The sequence below is a fragment of the Eutrigla gurnardus genome (genome assembly GCF_963514095.1).
Source record: "Eutrigla gurnardus genome assembly, chromosome: 15".
Lineage (NCBI taxonomy): Eukaryota > Metazoa > Chordata > Actinopteri > Perciformes > Triglidae > Eutrigla > Eutrigla gurnardus.
Genome location: NC_139938.1, coordinates 20,484,779 through 20,502,442, shown reverse-complemented (window position 1 = coordinate 20,502,442; position 17,664 = coordinate 20,484,779). Strand labels below are relative to the sequence as shown.

The window sequence follows — 17,664 nt, the reverse complement described above, 5'->3', positions numbered from 1 at the left end:
TCAGAGACCTGCAGCCTGTTATCAACTCGCTAGCGTTGCTAATCCACCTTTAGCTGAAGCTCGGTTGGGGGGAAAGGACACTTAAAAATGAGGAAGTGTTGTTCGCAACAAAAAATAAAAAAATAATAATATTTACATTAAATTTAAAAAAACTTCGCCCAATGACAGCTGGGATCGGCTCCAGCCCCCCCGTGACCCTAAAATACAGGATAAGCGGTAGAAAATGGATGGATGGATGGGAATAAAAAAATATTGATAATAATTCAAATAAATAAATGAAAGTATAACATTTTAAAAATGTATATATATATATATATGTATATTTGTTTTGTTGATTTCCACTGATGGCAACTAAATGCCAAACAAAAACAATCTGTTGTAAATTTCTCAAATATCAGTCTGGCAACCGTCACCGCCAAGCCCCATTTAATTTAATTTGTTGACTTTTAGTTTATTATTAATCAGTTAAACAGGAACATTTGGCTCATTTTCGGTTCCAGAGTCGACACCGCTAATGAGATCATTTCAATTCATCCGCTCTGAGCAGCGTTTGTGTGACTAGCTGACCTCCCATTACTCCCGTTTCCCCGTCTGACCATCAAAATAAAAATAAATAAATACATTTATTACAGTCGACACTTGTAAACTGCACGTTAGAATATCCTCTTGAAAAGTGTGGTGTGAGGCGTTGTACTTCACTATAGTGAATTATAGGCTGAATTCATTTGGTGGTTGAAACGGCAGGTAAGGACCAGAGAGACCGAGCCACACCTGGCTGCCACGCCCCATTCAGGTGTGCACAAACACACCTTCACCACAGTCAACAACGTTTAAATTTACTACACCGGAGCATGAGCCTAAACACAACTGTCAATCACGTGAAAATACAATTATTTATACACATGTACGCTCGATATTTCCAGGTTATAGCTTCTCACAGTGTTCTTCTATTTTCGTAAAATTGTAAATTGTATTCATTTTGGAGGGTTTTCTACTGTTATTTGGACAACAAAAAAACCTGACCAATTTAAAGACATTTAAAACTATTTTCTGACATTTTACATTAACAAAGAAATTGTTTAAATCAAAATAAATCAACAACAAAATAATTAAAATAATTTTAAACGATTGTTAGTTGTAGAGTAAAAGGGTGAAGAATAAGTCAGAGCTGCCATTACAAAAGATTCAAGTACAGAAGTAAAAAACAAACAAACAATAGAGCCAGAGTGACACTGCAGAGTGTGTGTGTGTGTGTGTGTGTGTGTGTGTGTGTGTGTGTGTGTGTGTGTGTGTGTGTGTGTGTGTGTGTGTAGCATCAGGACAAAGTTCACCACTTTATTGAGGAACTTGAACGCAGCACGTTGTCAAATAGTGACATTGTCACATTTGACCTTCCCTATGAAACCATATTTTATACGCAAAACAAGTGTACAAGTCGTGCACTTGTTTTTTGTTTTTTTTTTGGTGGGGGGGATGGGGGGTGCTCCTTAGCCTGGAGGCAGCAGCTAGAAGTGCACCTAGCTGCTTGCTTTCCCATGACCCTCAGAGAGAGAGAGATAGAGAGTTAGAGAGTGAGAGAGAGAGAGAGAGAGAGAGAGAGAGAGAGAGAGAGAGAAAGAGAGAAAGAGAGAAAGAGAGAGAGGGGGGGGGGGGGGGGCTGCTGGCCCTTTAAAAAGCTAAGATGGCGTCCTACGAGCCCGCAGTTACTCTGCCTTCCGCTTCCTTCCTGCCTCTCGAAGATCACAGAGCATTTAAAATTGAACCTGAACTAACCTCTCTCTCTCTCACGCACACACACACGCACGCACGCACACACACACACACACACACACACACACAGAGAGAGAGGTTTCCGTATTACTCTATAACATCACGTTTCTGATCATGCAATAAGGTCGCTGTTACAAAAACTCACAAATAAGCTGCAAGGATACACTTGTAAATTACCTGTCATGTAGAATATATATATATAATATATAAATACATATATATGACATTATAATTGGCACATGTTGAGCTGAACGCTGTCAGCTTAGTGTGTGCATGCAGGTCATCAGCACACACACACACACACACACAGGTTTTTGTTGCAAAGTCAATAACGGTTGCACTTACTTTCTTGTTTCGGGTCTCCGTGTGCATCTCGGTTGCCGGAGCCGGTGCGGCGGCGGCGAGGAGGGGTGGAGCAGCGGGGGTACCAGGAGAGGGAGGGGGGGTCGGCTCGGGCTTTTGGGGTGTAGCTTCTATCTGAATACGAACCGGTAGGGGAGACAGGAGGGGTTCTTTTAGGGGGGTGTGGGTGGGGGAGGAAGAGGAGGGGGGAGGCGGGTTTCGTTTATTCCCACCTTTACAAGTTAAATTGCCGGGGACACAGGAACACGATTCCCTGCCTCTCTTCAGTGTTTCAGTTCATATCCGCAGCGTCGAAGGCTTCCCTTTTGCCCCCCCAAAAAAACACTCACACACAGATACAGCCAGTCTCTCTATGTGTCCTCTCTCTCTCGGCGTGTTGTTGCCGTGTATTCAAGGGCTGGGCTCTCTCACTCTCTCTCTCTTCTCGTTGCTTTTTTCCCTCCTCCGCCTCTCCCTTTTGCTTGTGACCCCACCCTGCGTCCCCCACCCCTCATCTCTCTGTCAGTCAGGAGCTTGCGCAGCCCTGCAGCCCTGCAGAGGAACCGGAGCGGAGCCGAGACCCGACACCGGCTGTAGGGAGCAGAGGCAGAGGGAGCTTGCAGCACTAATATGCATGGGGGGGGGGGGGGGGGGGGTTGTTGTTGTTGGGTTTTTAATTGCACGAATCCACGTATCTATTATGTTGCAGCAGCTTATTGCTCAGAGATGGGTGAGGAGAAAGCGCCCATGTCACCTTACTGACGTCACCCGAGGCAGCAGGCTAATTGAGGACACACTCTAGCTGGGTGGGGAGGGGGAGGGTGAGAGCGATTTGGAGTTTATATATCCAGCGAAGAAGGGCTTTGCAGCATTGCATTAGATATGACCACCACCACTGCACGGGCAGCAAGATAGATGGAAAAGGAACGGCAGCCAAGTATATACTGACACCGGAGGCTTCAACCACACCCTCCCTCCACCAATAAAGCAAGCAAGGGTGTGGTGGTGCGTTTTATTCTTCATCGCATATTTCACGACATAGAAAAAAAAAGAAATAGATGCAATCGATAAAACAGCTGAAAAACACACAATTGTTAACAATATATTATTTGTAATAGTTGTCGTTTCACCACTAACTCCAGTACACGTATATTTATATATTTATTTATTTATTATTATTATTTATTTTAAACACTCCATAAATCGAACTGTGGCATCGTATCCCCGAATAAGAGCCAGCAAACATCTTTTTCAGTTCATTATTGCTCGTGTTGGGGTTTTTTTACTTCATTTCCCATGATGCCACGCGCGGCAGGAAGTTCGGAAGCGGAAGCGGAAGCGCAAGCATGCGAAGGTAAACAAAAACGTCTCGCTATCAGCGTCCGTAGTCTCATATACTGGTTTAATGGGAAGTGATTGTCTCATGCAGTGTTACAAAAAACACATAAACATACGTTTAAAGATGTTACGTACTCGTTACCTTGTTCCCTCAGTCCACGTCGGGCTCCCCGCTGTTGTCATGGAGATAGCTAGAGCCGGCTAAGCTAGCTAGCTTGCGACTGTTGTGCTTTTTGTAATTCGCGATTTTATTTTAAAAGAAGGGAACTTTTATACAACTGATACTGGTTATATGACGTGATATATCTCACTCCAATCCGTCCAATACCCCCCCCCCCCCCCCCCCCCCCCCCCTTAATTGAGGTCTTAATTTATAAAACGGACTGAATAACTGTTAGCTAATAGCTAGCCTTTTCTCAATTCCCTTCACTGTTGGATTCAATAATGTAGCACGTAATGTGTTTTTTACTCCGATAATAATCGATACTATTAATATCGGATTACACAAGTATCGATTCCTACAGTGCCATTGTTTTTTCTTTACATGTGTCGCTAAAAAATACAGTTTTACACAGATGTAGATGTCAAATTCATCTTTTAAAAGGGAAACTTTTATTTCAGTTTACTTTTTTTATATTACTTAAATATTTAGTGGTCTTACACTCCATCAGACAATCTAAAATATTGTTGTCTTTTTTGTTTTTTTTTACCAAAATATGTATCATATAAACACTCTGCAGTTATGTTTCTGTGGATTTTTTTTTTTTTTTTTGCATTACTTTAGACAACTTAAATAAAAGTGTTATTGAGGTTGTTTGTATTGTTCTAATCTTTATTTTTAAAATTCTTTCTTATCATTTTTTTGTCAGTTCCCCCCTGTGGTATTGAAAATGGTATCTAGTATTTTCCTGTGTATCGGTATCGAGTTTCATATTATAGTATTGTGACCTTTTTACTGTTAAAAAAATCCTAAGTAGAGTAAAGACAAGATAGAAGTTTAGTTGTGTTCCCTAACTCTCTACTATCAACCTCCACCAAATGGCAGAATACCGTCCCATGTTCCATAGTGCCACGTTGTTAAAGATGGTGTTTGTGTGCTGATGTGTTGTCAGAGTGAGCCGACAACCGTGTGAGGATGGACCGCTGCTGGAGGAGCAGGAGACGGAAGGCCAGCGGCAGCTGCACGGCCTCCTTCTGCAGCAGCTCCACACCGACGTCGACATCCAGCGGTGAGAAACATCAGCGCTTCATTTTTCAATGTGAACTCAACACTATACAATAGTATTTTTATATTAATGTTTATATACTATACTATATATTTTACTTGTCTTAGCTGTAACTTCCTCTGTTTTGCCTATTGCTGCTGTAATACTAACATTCTCACTATGGACTAGAATATCATCTTATCTTAAAATTAATGAAAATACACATTATATTCACGGTCCAATTTAGTAGGGGGCGACCGATGTGGCTTTTCAGGTCTGATACCGATTATTACAAATCTAGGAGACCAATAACCGATATTTGAAACCGATATATAGTAAAAAAAAAAAAGTCCATATTTAGAATAACACAAACTTTTAACACCAAACTTTCTTTAAATTCTTTAAATAAGTCACAGAATATTTTAACGTGACCTGAACACAAAAATTGCAGCGAGCTATCAGCAGCATTATTATGAAGATGAACAAACAAACAAATACGTAAATAAAAGAGTTGAACCTGAAGTTTTATACCATAAAAATGCTGAATATCGGCCGATAATAGGATCCACCCCTACAATTTAATTTAACATCCTATGGTGCATTCGTTGTACTTTCAGCCGACTAGATTTTTGCCACCGTGTTGCAGAAACCCACTGAGCTTGGGAGCAAGTTCCAGATCCCCAAAATATACTACAATACAATGTGGCAAAACATTCTGTATCCTTACTAATAACAAGCAAAAAATACCCTATAATAAACTTTGAGAGCTCGACGGTGTAGATTAACGTTCCTGTCAAACTATAATACAGGTCTATAATAAACTTGTGGAGCTCGGTGTGAAAAGTAAGCAGCGCCTGCAGCTTCGTTCCCACCGGAGCTCTCTGTGTTACTGTGAGGTGCTTTGGATGAAAGCGTCCATCAAGTTTGCTTTTCTATGTTGCCGTTCACGGCGTCCCTCAGGGAAGCCTGGAGGCTTTCCTTTAAAACAGAACCCTGACGTTTTCATCAGTAAGGATCTGATTGTAAAAACGTCAGAAACCACTCTTTAGCATTCTGCAGACTTTGTGTTGACGTTTCATCTGTCCAACAGATGTGTAGCCAAGAAGCAGTGCTTCGCCCCGGCGGCGCTCTATCGGCCGTTTGGGCAGCAGGCGGCCGGCGTGCGGAGCCTCTCCCAGTTCCAGGCCCTGCAGGACGGGGAGAGGAAGCTGGCCAGCCTGCGAGAGCAGGGTCTCACCGACACGGAGATCCAGCTGTGGCAGAGACGAGACGAGCCGGAGGCAGCGGACAAGGTAGGAACCTGCTGGGGTCCAAGTCCTGGACAAGGTAGTAAACCTGCTGGGTTTCGAGTCCTGGACAAGGTGGTAAACCTGCTGGGGTCCAAGTCCTGGACAAGGTTGTAAACCTGCTGGGTTTCGAGTCCTGGACAAGGTAGTAAACCTGCTGGGGTCCGAGTCCTGGACAAGGTAGGAACCTGCTGGGGTCCAAGTCATGGACAAGGTAGTAAACCTTCTGGGGTCCGATCGTCAATAAAGTGTGGAAGGCTGGAAATGACCAGATTTTTTTATGCTTTTATGTTCAAACAACAAATGAATCCTCTACTCAGTGATTGTGTAAGTCAGATAATCATTAAATAAACACTGATACCTGTACTAATACAAACTCTGACCTTTGATCCCTGCAGCCCCACGGCGTGTTCGCTGCTCCGGGAGCTAAGCAGCAGCGTCTGCAGGTTATCCGGGACAAGATGGAGGCCCGGGAGGAGCTGCTGTCACGGCCGCAGCGCTTCGCCGCCAGCCGGCCGATGTCACGCCGCGAGATGGAGATCGAACGGGCGCTCTTCCAGGGAACGGACCGCCTCGGTTTCCTCGCCGCGCTCTACCACAGAGGTAGAATAGAGCGCTTGAAAGTGCTTGAAATGTATGTTCTATGTGATGACTTATATGATATCACACAGAGAAAAGACAATATTATTATAAATATTAATTGAATATTTATTTATTAATGTTATTTATTAATAACATCTCATTTAATGTGATGAACAAGTGCAATAATAAGTAGACTGAATACTGAGGATTGTGTTGGATACAAATATGTAGTTTACCACAGCTGGAAGGTGCTGGAAAAGCATGGAAATGCACCTTGAAATGCTTGAAAAGTGCTTGAATTTGACTTTGGAAAACCCTGATTAAAAACACTGCTGTTGTGTCTCTGAAGATCTCACCTGTGTTGTTGTTGTTGTTGTTTACCCTCGCAGATGAAGATACCCAGGAGAACCAGGAGGGGGCGTCGTCCTCTGATCCGATGGACTCTCTCTACAGGGACGTTCTCAGTAAAGGGAGAAAACCAGCTTCAGAAAGAACTGGAGCATCAAACCCGTCTACGCACAGACTTTTAACCGACCAATCACAGGGCTCACAGAGAGACAACAGCCAATCACAAGACTCCTCCGACCATCAACCAGAACTGAAGGCTGAAAGCTTGTCGGTGTGGTCAGAGTGGATTTCAGAGCCCACAGACCTGCAGCTCCTTCAGGACAGACCTGGACCACCATCACCGCCAGCTGCTGCTCCAACACACATAAATATCAGCCAGCCAATCGGCAGCCTGCGTGCAGCGGCGAGTTCACAGGGCCCGCTCACCGTCAGAGGGGAGATCGAGGCGATCTCGGACGAGGAAATCCTGAAGAACCGCGAGTCTGCAGAGGAGGTCCAGAGCATCCCGAGGTTCAGGAACTACCAGCCGGGGAAACCGTCCGCGGTACGTGTTTGTTGCTATGACAACCAGAACCGTTTACAGGGTTTACGCGGGTGCTTTATGCTCCTAAAGTGTAAAGTATTTGAATTAAATGAATCATCTCACAATTAAAAGCTTCGGTTTAGGACTCGTTAATGTGACATCAGAGAGCGGCGGCTTTAAATGTGTCGCCCCGGTAACGCCACGTCTCGCTGCAGGTGTTGTGTGTAAAGAACCTGAGCGCTCAGGCCTCAGTGGCCCAGCTGGTGGCGCTGTTCTCCAGGTTCGAGCGGGAGCGCGGCCCGGCGGTGCTCTATCGCCTGCTGACGGGGAGGATGAGGGGTCAGGCCTTCATCACGCTGCCTGGTGAGGAAGACTCGCTCTGGTCCACATTTAACATCCCAACCGTGTGACACACGCGCACGACCTCTGACCTCAGGTGTGTTTTTATTTTAATTTTATGTTTTTCCCCTTTTGGCAGACGCTGAAACGGCCCAGAAAGCCTTGCAGTTGGTCCATGGATACCGGTTGCTAGGGAAACCTTTGGTGGTTGAGTTTGGCCGAGATCGACAGGAAGACGAGAAACGAAAGGAGAATAAATAAATAAATAACCTGTGATGAACAGGGATGGATGGATTGAATATTATAATTTTTTTAATTAAAAAGTTGTATTTTTTCAGTTTGTCGCTGTTTTTTCTCATCTTGATAATACTATATATAATACAATATTATATAATTAATTATATAATGTTAGCATGCAGGCTTAAAAATGACATGTAGAAAATTACCAAAAAAACGAAAGAGGAAGTTTTGTTTATTTATTTTGGCATGAAGAGAACATTCCTCCTTCCCACCTTCCAGGTATTTAATATCTATTTCATTTATTTCCGGTTTGATGGTTTTAAAATCTTAAGTAAATATTTCTCACTCATACACTGAGATTCTGAATTTTTACAAATGAATAATTCCTTTAAAAATGATGACTATAATGATGAATATTTATTTTTATATCCACTGAAAAAGCACTTATTTCAGACACTGAAGCAACATGTGATGTCATGCGCTCAGATTTAATATAAACATGTATAAACACGACTCAACAATCAAGACATTGAAAGCAACTCCTGTTTAAACTCTTCTTTTGGACACTAGAGGGAGCCATTCAGTCATTACAGGCTTTTTAAAGAGTCTTGGCTAAAAAAAATAATGAGAGTTAAATGAAATTAGTTTGCCCTGACGCAACATCCCCTTAAACAAATATTCATATTTTATATCGTTGATGTGCTTCAGTCTCTCGTGCACTTAAAGGTTTTGCTTTTGAATCCTCGTTGTCAAGGAAACCAAACTGTTGACTGAAGGAGAAACTTTTTGTATGTATTTTGTTGCAGCAAACTTGTTTAATTCTGGCAGCTAATCACAAATGAAACCACGGATGGATGTGCACTTTTGCCAGATATTAAATTCTGGCTGCATCTTTTTATTGCAGAGCTTATTTCTAACGATCATGTTGACTGACTTTTAGAACGATCCGGGTTCAACAAGGGGATCGCCCGCTGGTCTGGGGTAAGTAAAATGGACGAGTAAATCACTTGAAGAAAAATGAACTAAACACATGATGATGATGATGGAAGTGAGCATTCTTATATTCTTTATTCATGTTTTAACACAACAGCGCGTCGGTCAGCTTGTTTTTTTTATGCTTTTTTTAAACAATTTATTCAAGGATTATTAATTTGAGCTCATGGAGGCAACAACTCATTTATTTTATTCATTTTTTTTGCTCCGTTCTCAGATCAGGATTTGTTTCTTGCGTGAGATTTAGCGTCTGCATCTCCTTTGTGTTTGTATTGTGATCAAAGTCCTTCATGTGCACAATTATTAAGCAGTTTTGTTCCAATTATTTGTTGTTATATTTCTTTGAAAACTCAGATATCAAAGAGCTGATTTACAGATGATTATATCTGAAAACTGATCTCCAATCTGATAGTTTAAACTCTACATGCTGGTTGCACAGATGAAAGTCTGCTGTGTGTTTTGGGGGGATCGTGTTTGACTTTCCCACAGTCTGTGTGTGTGTGTGTGCGTGTGTGTGTGTGTGTGTGTGTGTGTGTGTGTGTGTGTGTGCGTGTGTGTGTGTGTGTGTGTCTAGTCCACGTATCTCTGGTGTTCTCTCGGTCAGAAGTGTGTCGGTTGGTTGAACCAGTTCAGTTCCTGACTGGATTCCAGTTTCCCCTTCTGGGTTGGACCACCCTGGAACGTGGTCTTCAATATTTAACGTTTGAATTGAGATCTGAAAAAAACCAGCACCCATTCAGTCCAGATCCAGTAGCCATGGAAAGCGTAGTTGACTAGTAGTGCATAATAATGGATTTATTACCCTCAACAGTTAACTGTTAATAAGCGCATAATAAAGGGTTTATTAACTTTAATAAGATATTGTCCTCACTTTGGATCAAATTTCTGCAAAAAGCATATTTAACTGATAATAACTTATATTATTATCTTAATAAAGCAACAACAAAGCTGAGTAAAGATTTAAACCGTTAACTGTGCTTCTTCTTATAATCTAACAATAAACATGTTTATAAAAAATGTCATAATACACATTAACACATACTCATGTTAATAAGCTATTTATAAAGACTTATAAAGGCCTTATTACCTAACGCTTAGTACATGCACTTCAATACAAACCAGTGACCCAGTTCAATGACAGTAAACTGACCCAGTACACTCTGACTTCTTTTCACATGATCCACCTGTAAGTCGAACTGAAACTGCGTATTGATCGGCCCGAACTGTTTGTTCAGGTTTGTTTGTGTCGATCTCATGTTTGACTTGAGTTCAGGGCTGTGATGTTTTCTCCATTTCGGACTGTAAAAACATCGACTATCTTTATTGATTAACAGCTGCTCCATGAGAGAGCCTTCATGTGCCAGCATATACACACATTATATATAATGAGCAGTTTCTCAGTTGCCTTAATTTATCACATTAATTGAATTAATTTTCTTGGTGGGAATGCATCAGAAACTCAAAAAGTGCACATTGTGCAGAAATGTTCTATTCTTATTTATGGCGTTCACTGTTTAATGCAGAAATCAGTCCCACAACCCAGAAATGAGTCAGCATTTTTGCCCTTCCTGTCCCTTCGTCAAGAAGCGTGTTTTTTTTTTTTAAATGTGTTTTTGGTTTGATGCCTGAAATCAGGTCAGTGGTTATAACAAGACCATTTTTACGTGTCTTTACAAAGGCGTTGGAAAGACGAATCAACTTTTAGCTCAGCGGTGGCGACGTGAAGTCATGTGACCGTTGTGTAGTTCCAACATTACCTTTTTAAGCGGTTTGCTCACATTCACAAAAATCGTAAAAGTGGTGATTATCTTGCTGAACTAAACGTGTTAAGTATCACAAATGTTGGTTTGCCACAGAGACTATTTCCTGCAATAATCCAAAATCAAACAATCCCATTGGCTCGTTTTCAAACCGGTGTGATGCTCACTTCCTGTTTGCATACTAAAATTCACTATTTCCGCAGTGCTGTAAGCATCTACGTGTTACTGTGAAACTCTTCCCCACTGCGAAGACTACTAGCCTTTTCGTTAAGTTGAGGGAACATTCAGGTCTCAGAAAAGTTAAGTTCCCGCAGAAAAAACCTGCATCGTGAATCACGTACATATCAAATGAGTCTACGTAGGGAGGAGGTCTGGGTGAAATAAAAACACAGGACTTTCACTCAGGAGGCTGCTGTTAGTGTCATGTGTACTTTTGTTGCTTTTTTTTGGTTTTGTTTCAAGTTCATAGTCATTTTAAACCAAACTATGATTTTTTTTTTTTAGTAAACCTCACTATGTAGTTCTGTAGCATTTCTTTGGTTTTGTTCGTTAACCACGTGTTTCAAACTGCGATCTTTTGGTCCGTCTCCCTGGAAACGTAATTGAGAGTGTAGCTTTCGTTGTACGGGTACGTCATTTTGTAGGAGACGGGGTCAAACATCCAGGTTGTCACCACTCACGGCAGTATTAAATAACAATAATGACAATAACAAAGGATTTTATTTCTTTCCAAATAAAAAAAACATAAAACCCAAACAGTTTTGATTTAGTTTGAATTGAAAAGTTAACAAACGGGTGTTTTGTGTTCTGTAAATACATCCCTGATAATCAGCAGAAAACATCAACTTGAAGCACATTGTGACTTTGTTTGCAGGTGTTTGTCCTCAGACCGGTAAAAAAAATAAAAAGTGATCTTCACACTCTTGACAATATGTATAAATATATCCGTCCAGAGCGAGGGGACGTCATAACAACAAACATTATTCATGTTTTCAGCAACATTTTCACTCTGTAGTAACGATATTAAGGCACCATATTCATCAATATTTAAAACAGAGTTGAATTTTGTTTTTTCTAAATTGTCATTTTAATTTTAGTTCCATGGCGGCAGAGTTTGTCAACAACAACAGACCGTGATGTGTCAATGAAGATGCACGTTGACGACTGCATAGTTTATATTTAGTATAGTTTTATTCATGATTGTCTCCTACAACTTAATTGGATGCTGTCAGATCGGTTTGAAGAAAGTCGGTCATTCAGTGTTAAGCTTTAATTAACGTATTTTTTAATCTTTGGGTTTTTGGGATTTTAATTATTTCCAAGTCCAAGTGAAGTCAGGAGTCATTGGTGTTGAATTTGAGTTTTTTCAAAATGTCTCAACACAGAACTTTTTTTTAAATTAAAAAGGTAAAATTTTACCGTTGTTTAGCGAGACCGTTGTTGTGTAAATGTAGACTAAATTCATCAAATTTGTGTCCGATTCAAGTCCTAGTCATGTGACTCAGGTCGGCAACTCTGGCATAGTATTAATCACCAAAAATCAACCGGAAGTGAACATATAGTATTGTTATTATAGACTTATTAAAGGAGCTAATATTAATGTTTAACAAAGATTCAAAACAAATTCTCACACCCAAAACGTAGTCCATATCCAAAATTAAAAGGACATAAATGTCCCTCGTGAGGCACCATACACCTGCATTGTATGTTGTGTATTTAACTTGTTGCTGTGGCAACCACATTCCAATAAACACACAACATAAATACGTGTAAATGGCGGTACGTCGTCTGCATATTGAGCTGCGATGGAGTGACCTCAGACATATCCTGTGATGTCATATCCTGCCGCGGTGGGCTTCTTGGCTCCCTGGACTGCGTGTGCACTGGACTGGGAGCTGTGACTGGTGCTGCGGACCAGCGTCTGCCCCCTGCCGGCGGCGTTGATGCCCCCCCCCTGCAGCGTGGGGTTGTGGTAGGTCTGCGTGGTTGTCCGTACCCCCACGCCTGGCAGGCCACCTCCCACCGGATACGGGTACCCGCCGCCATGCCGTCTCCCGCGGCCAGCGTCCCGCTCCTCGCAGCAGGACACGCACAGCATCCCTCCTCCCAGCATGGAGACGAGCGCGGACGCCAGACCCACGTAGAGACACTCGCCCAGCTCAAACTTCAGGCTGGAGGGCACAGTGGGCCGGTAGAAGGTCTGGACCACCTCGTGGGTGGTCCACGCCACCGGTATGAGTGACAGGAAGCCCGCAGCGAGGAATAAACCCCCGCTGGTGCCCGCCACGCGACTCTTAACCGCCCCCGAGCCCTCCAGGCAGAGAGTGCACTGCATCCCCAGCGGCGCCATGGCGATGGCGAGTATGGACATCACCAGGGAGATGATCATGAGGGCGCGGGAGGCCTGCAGGTCGGAGGACAGGGCCAGCATGGAGTTGTAGGTCTCGCACTGGAAGGCCCCCGTGCTCTGGTAGACGCACTCCATCCACAGGCCCCTCATGTTGGCCACCGCCGTCACGATGTTGGAGCCGATGTGGGCCGAAATCTGCCAGTACGGCAGCACGGTGGCGACCATGGTGCCCAGCATCCCGAACAGGCCCAGGAAGAAGCCCATCAGCTCCAGGGCGGCTGACGCCATGGCAACGGCTGTGATGGAGGAGACACGGGGTAAGTTTGTCAATGACTTCATTTACGTGCACAAACTGTTTTCACCTTATTGTTCGACCAAATAAGTCCCAAATCATGTGGTCCAAGTCTCAAATAAGTCCCAAGTTATGTGGTCCACGTCTTAAGTCCCAAATCGTTGACTCCGTCTACTTTCCAGTTCACGGTCCAACAGCAGCTTTGTGTTCTGATAAATACCTGAAGTTGTTCTACATCATGCTAACAAAGATAACTGTGGAGGTTTGTAAACAAGAGACAACCCATGAAAACAGTACGACGTGTCCTCAGACGGGAATATTATGAAATACACTGAGGTGTAGCCGTCAGCAGAGAGGGACGTTGCAGCTGTCAGCGGTTCTCTCATGAATTATTATTTACGGCTGCGAGGTCGTTACTTGTCTGCCTGTAATTACAGTGTGGTGGATCTGTGGGATCCAGGCGGGTTTATCTGCTGTCTGGAGAAACAAACGTGACAAAGTCCATCAACCGAGTTAAAACAACAGAGATGTTTCAACACTGACCCGGATAAAGACGATATGGTGGATCGACATTCATTTATCGTCATTCTGTCACTTTGGTTTGTTTCCTATTTGGTGCAGTTTGTATTTGCATCATTTTCACAGACTGTTTCCCCCCACAATCCGTCTGGTTCGGCTGCATCCGAGCGGTTTCTCTCACACTGATTTGAGTGTTGATTGCTACATGAATATAAAGCCGATAAATCCATCTAATAGTGCAAGTATTAATTATAAAGCTAAAGTCCCTGTTTTTAACTGCAAAACATCTATTATTCAACACCCATATACATGCATGCATGCATGCATTACCTGAGACAGCTGCAGGTTTAGGACGAGCCGGACGCCGGAACCTGGTGGAGGATTTGATTCTGTTGCAGCTGGATGTGGAGGACTCGGTGGAGGACGAGGACTCTGTGAAGGACGAGGACTCTGTGAAGGACGAGGACTCAGTGGAGGATGAGGACTCTCTGGAGGACGAGGATTCTGTGGAGGACGAGGACTCAGTGGAGGACGAGGACTCGGTGGAGGACGAGGACTCTGTGGAGGATGAGGACTCTCTGAAGGACGACGACTTAGTGGAGGATGAGGACTCTCTGGAGGACGAGGATTCTGTGGAGGACGAGGACTCAGTGGAGTAAGAGGACTCGGTGGAGGATGAGGACTCTGCAGCCTCACCACTGGTGTTTGTGTTGAACCTGCCTCGCTCTGACGGCTCCCTCAGACCTCGACATAGTCGCAGCTGTTGTGCCGCTGCTGTACTTTTAATGAGCACTTACGAGTCGGCCGGCTGCGTTGGGCCGAGCGAGCCAAGAAAGAAAAAACACTTTTTTTTTGTGCTTTTTAAAGAAAAGAAATTAAATCCTCGTTCCAAAACACGTTCCACTCAAAGCACCGACGCTGCAGGACAGTAGACCCAGATGTTCTGCTGCCTTTTGTTGAAGTCTGTGATCTCTGTCTGACACACACTGACACACACTGACACACACACACACACATTGCCACACACACACATCTCTGCCAGCCAGGTTAATCATTCTCCTCATCCGTCACCGCTCCAGAACCAGGCGGGACCCTATCGACGGCAGCTCGGTCCCAAAGCGTTCAGCGGACCCTGTAAGAGCAGAGATATTAGAAAAACATGCTAAATATAGCACAAAAAAGATTTATATTGCTTTAATGAAAAAAGAAGAAGCAGTTATCCTTTAATGTATTTTAATGTTCCGGGGGAAAGTGTTCAGTGTTCAGGCTGCAGAAATCTCCAAAATTGCATGAGAGCATTTTTCTTTTTTTTGTATTTTTTAATTAAAATCAGCCTGAAGCAAGAAATATGAGGAGTGATTATCATCCTTTTGAAATACTTTTTTTTTTAAATCTTAAATTAATTTAATCTATTTTTTTTGGGGGGGGTTGTAGCATCTTTTTACTTTTAGTTTTACATTAGATACGGGATGGTCGGCCTCCTTCCTTCTTTCCTACATTCTCTCTTATTCTTTTATCGGCTCGGTCAGTGACATCATCACTTTGGTCACTCTTTCAGTCAGTTTTAATTTGTTTATTCACTCTCTGTTGTTCTTGTTCCAGTGACTCAACCATACAAAATATACATATATTATACTCTATATTTTTTATATTTTTATCTTAAGATTTGATTATAAATAATATAAAGACTAAAATGGGCAAATGTAATATATTGTTTTCTTTTTTTCATTGATGCATCATTTAAATGCAAATGTATTAATTTATTTTAAGTGAAAGTTTTTTTTCTAATTTTTTTTTTTAACCATAGTTGATTATAATTAAAACGCCATGCCACCTTCCAGACTGAAAGCTGCCGTTACATGCGGTGAATTTACGGCTCACTTAAGCTTGACACAAACTTGGCCGTCTGCGCTACGTCATCATCCATCAGCCGTTTCCCGGTTTGTCCATTTCACTGATGCTGATGAGAGAGACGAAGACATTAAATCATAAAACAACTACAGTACATACCATGTCAGCGTGTCTCCAGACGTGTCCTCCTCGGCGTGAACATTGTCGGCGTCAGTCAGCCGGGTTTGGATCCCGGAGCCTCGGAGCCTTAATTCGGTTTCTAATCCGGCCCACCGGCCCCCCTCGCGTTGCAGCAGCATCATAATGGGATTAGAGTGTAATCCAGTCACTTCCCCCCGACGGAGCAGAACGAGAGGGCAACGTCCACACACTGAACACTGAGCCATTATTATAAATCACAGAGGGGCATTATCTGGACCTGCTGCATGCTAATGAGGCGGGTCGGGTCTGGCCTGTGACCCTTCGTCATGCTGGCGTGACCGGTCGGCCGTAAATATGGAATACAGCGCTAAGTGAATTCTACATATTGTGTTATAAACACTGCCCCCTACTGGGAAAAACATAAAAACATAATATTTTTTCTGTGTTCAGAACCAGGATGTAACTTTACTCACGTTAACCACTAGTCTCGCTCCTTCTTTTACTTTCTACTGATAGAAAAAGTTGCTGGATAAAAACACATTACACTAAAAAAACGTTACCTAGTGACGGAACGTAGCTAGGTTAGCTAGCTAGCGTTACGAGCTAGCGAGACGAGCTAGCTGCCGTGTTTGGTGACGTACATTGTGTTGAGACGAGAAATGAAGTTCACTGAACACTTTCGCTGTAAACGATACAACGACAAACCTCCGACCAGAGTCATCAAAAGTACCGACGTAACTGTACTCAAGTAGAAGTACAAATATGTGTTCAAACTGGTAAAAGTAGATGTACTGGTTCTACTTCTTTACTCAAGTAAAAGTGAAAAAGTACTGAAATGTACTCAACGTAGAAAATATAAAGTATCCCTATGAAGGATGTTTCTGAATCTCTCTTCATATTAATAAGCAAGCAGAACAAATAATCACTAATTCCCCTCAAATGCATTAAAACTAAAGTAACAAGTCTGTTTTGAAAATGTGAGGAATCGAAAGTAGAGATATTCGTTTTAAAACGTAGAGAGGAAATTAAAGTATTGATATCAAGTCCAGACAAACAGAAAACGAGGCGTTGACATAATAACCAGGACTCAGACTTCTGGTGACTTAGTAAACGTGCACCATGCGGCCGAAACCACACACAACATGAACGTCATTGTTAAACACTCAAAGCTGACGCCGCTGATCCGCTGGTCCACCGCGGCAGCCTCCACCCTCCTGGGAAGGCTTTAGGTAAGATTTCGGAATTTTAGGGTCAAGAGATTTAGTCGAGTCCTGGTTTGATGTTTGAGGGGGATCCGGTCTGGTTTGCCTTCTTTCCGAAGTTTGGGTCTCCGTGACCTTCCTTAAGAATCGCTTCCTGAGTTTCTTGTTTATTTGTTTCTTTTGATTTTACACTTTAAATAATCTGAAGACTCCCCTTCGTGATGACTAAAGGTCCTTGGCCCCCTAAACATGAAAACAACCCACAGACCAAAATGTTTTCCATTATTTTATTATTTTGCCATTATTTTGAGAAAATGTCTTTTTCCCTGACAGTGGCGCCAGTGGGCTTCCATACATCTGAGGGTTTACCTCCAACCAAAAGGCAAGTATGTGATTCTTCAAATAACGTGAAAATCACCCTCATTGGAAAACAGCTTAATAAAATGTGTGTTGTTTTTTTTACGTTTTGATTAATATTAGCAGCTGTGATGTGTGATATGTATTTGTTGTTGAGTGTGAATATTATATTTTGACAAAAATGATTGAATATGTTCAAGAGGGATGAATGTAAAAGGATAGAAAC

At 42.6% G+C, this 17,664-nt stretch overlaps 3 protein-coding genes across 5 annotated transcripts in view; 1 reads left to right on the top strand and 2 right to left on the bottom strand.

Annotated features, from left to right (window-relative positions):
• Positions 1 to 2,547, bottom strand: part of klf8 (Kruppel like factor 8) — a 43,404-nt gene extending 40,857 nt beyond the window's left edge. For 2 of the 3 annotated variants that reach the window (XR_014598414.1, XM_084028798.1), the window contains exon 1: positions 2,116 to 2,547. Coding sequence is in view for 2 of the 3 variants with exons in the window: in XM_084028798.1 (XP_083884924.1) it covers positions 2,116 to 2,142 (27 nt within the window). In the remaining variant the exon portion in view is untranslated. The remainder of the gene's footprint in view (positions 1 to 2,115) is intronic. The other variant, XM_084028799.1, reaches the window with a different exon arrangement.
• An 865-nt stretch (positions 2,548 to 3,412) lies between these two features.
• Positions 3,413 to 8,060, top strand: rbm41 (RNA binding motif protein 41). The gene is made up of 7 exons (XM_084029019.1): positions 3,413 to 3,466; positions 4,563 to 4,679; positions 5,746 to 5,947; positions 6,340 to 6,544; positions 6,913 to 7,415; positions 7,610 to 7,757; positions 7,873 to 8,060. The coding sequence occupies exons 1-7, from the start codon at positions 3,459 to 3,461 to the stop codon at positions 7,992 to 7,994; spliced, it is 1,305 nt and encodes a 434-aa protein (XP_083885145.1). The 5' UTR covers positions 3,413 to 3,458; the 3' UTR covers positions 7,995 to 8,060.
• Positions 8,061 to 12,280: 4,220 nt separating this feature from the next.
• Positions 12,281 to 14,665, bottom strand: cldn2 (claudin 2). The gene is made up of 2 exons (XM_084028814.1): positions 14,218 to 14,665; positions 12,281 to 13,372 (listed from the first exon to the last, which is right to left on the bottom strand). The coding sequence occupies exon 2, from the start codon at positions 13,362 to 13,364 to the stop codon at positions 12,543 to 12,545; it is 822 nt and encodes a 273-aa protein (XP_083884940.1). The 5' UTR covers positions 13,365 to 13,372; positions 14,218 to 14,665; the 3' UTR covers positions 12,281 to 12,542.
• Positions 14,666 to 17,664: the final 2,999 nt, after the last annotated feature.

Bases quoted from the DNA above. Each gene is read 5' to 3' on its own strand.
- rbm41 (XM_084029019.1), top strand. The intron at 4,680-5,745 runs GTGAGAAACATC...TCTGTCCAACAG, and splicing joins ACCGACGTCGACATCCAGCG to ATGTGTAGCCAAGAAGCAGT. The intron at 7,758-7,872 runs GTGAGGAAGACT...CCCTTTTGGCAG, and splicing joins GGCCTTCATCACGCTGCCTG to ACGCTGAAACGGCCCAGAAA.
- cldn2 (XM_084028814.1), bottom strand. From the start codon at position 13,364: ATGGCGTCAGCCGCCCTGGAGCTGATGGGCTTCTTCCTGGGCCTGTTC.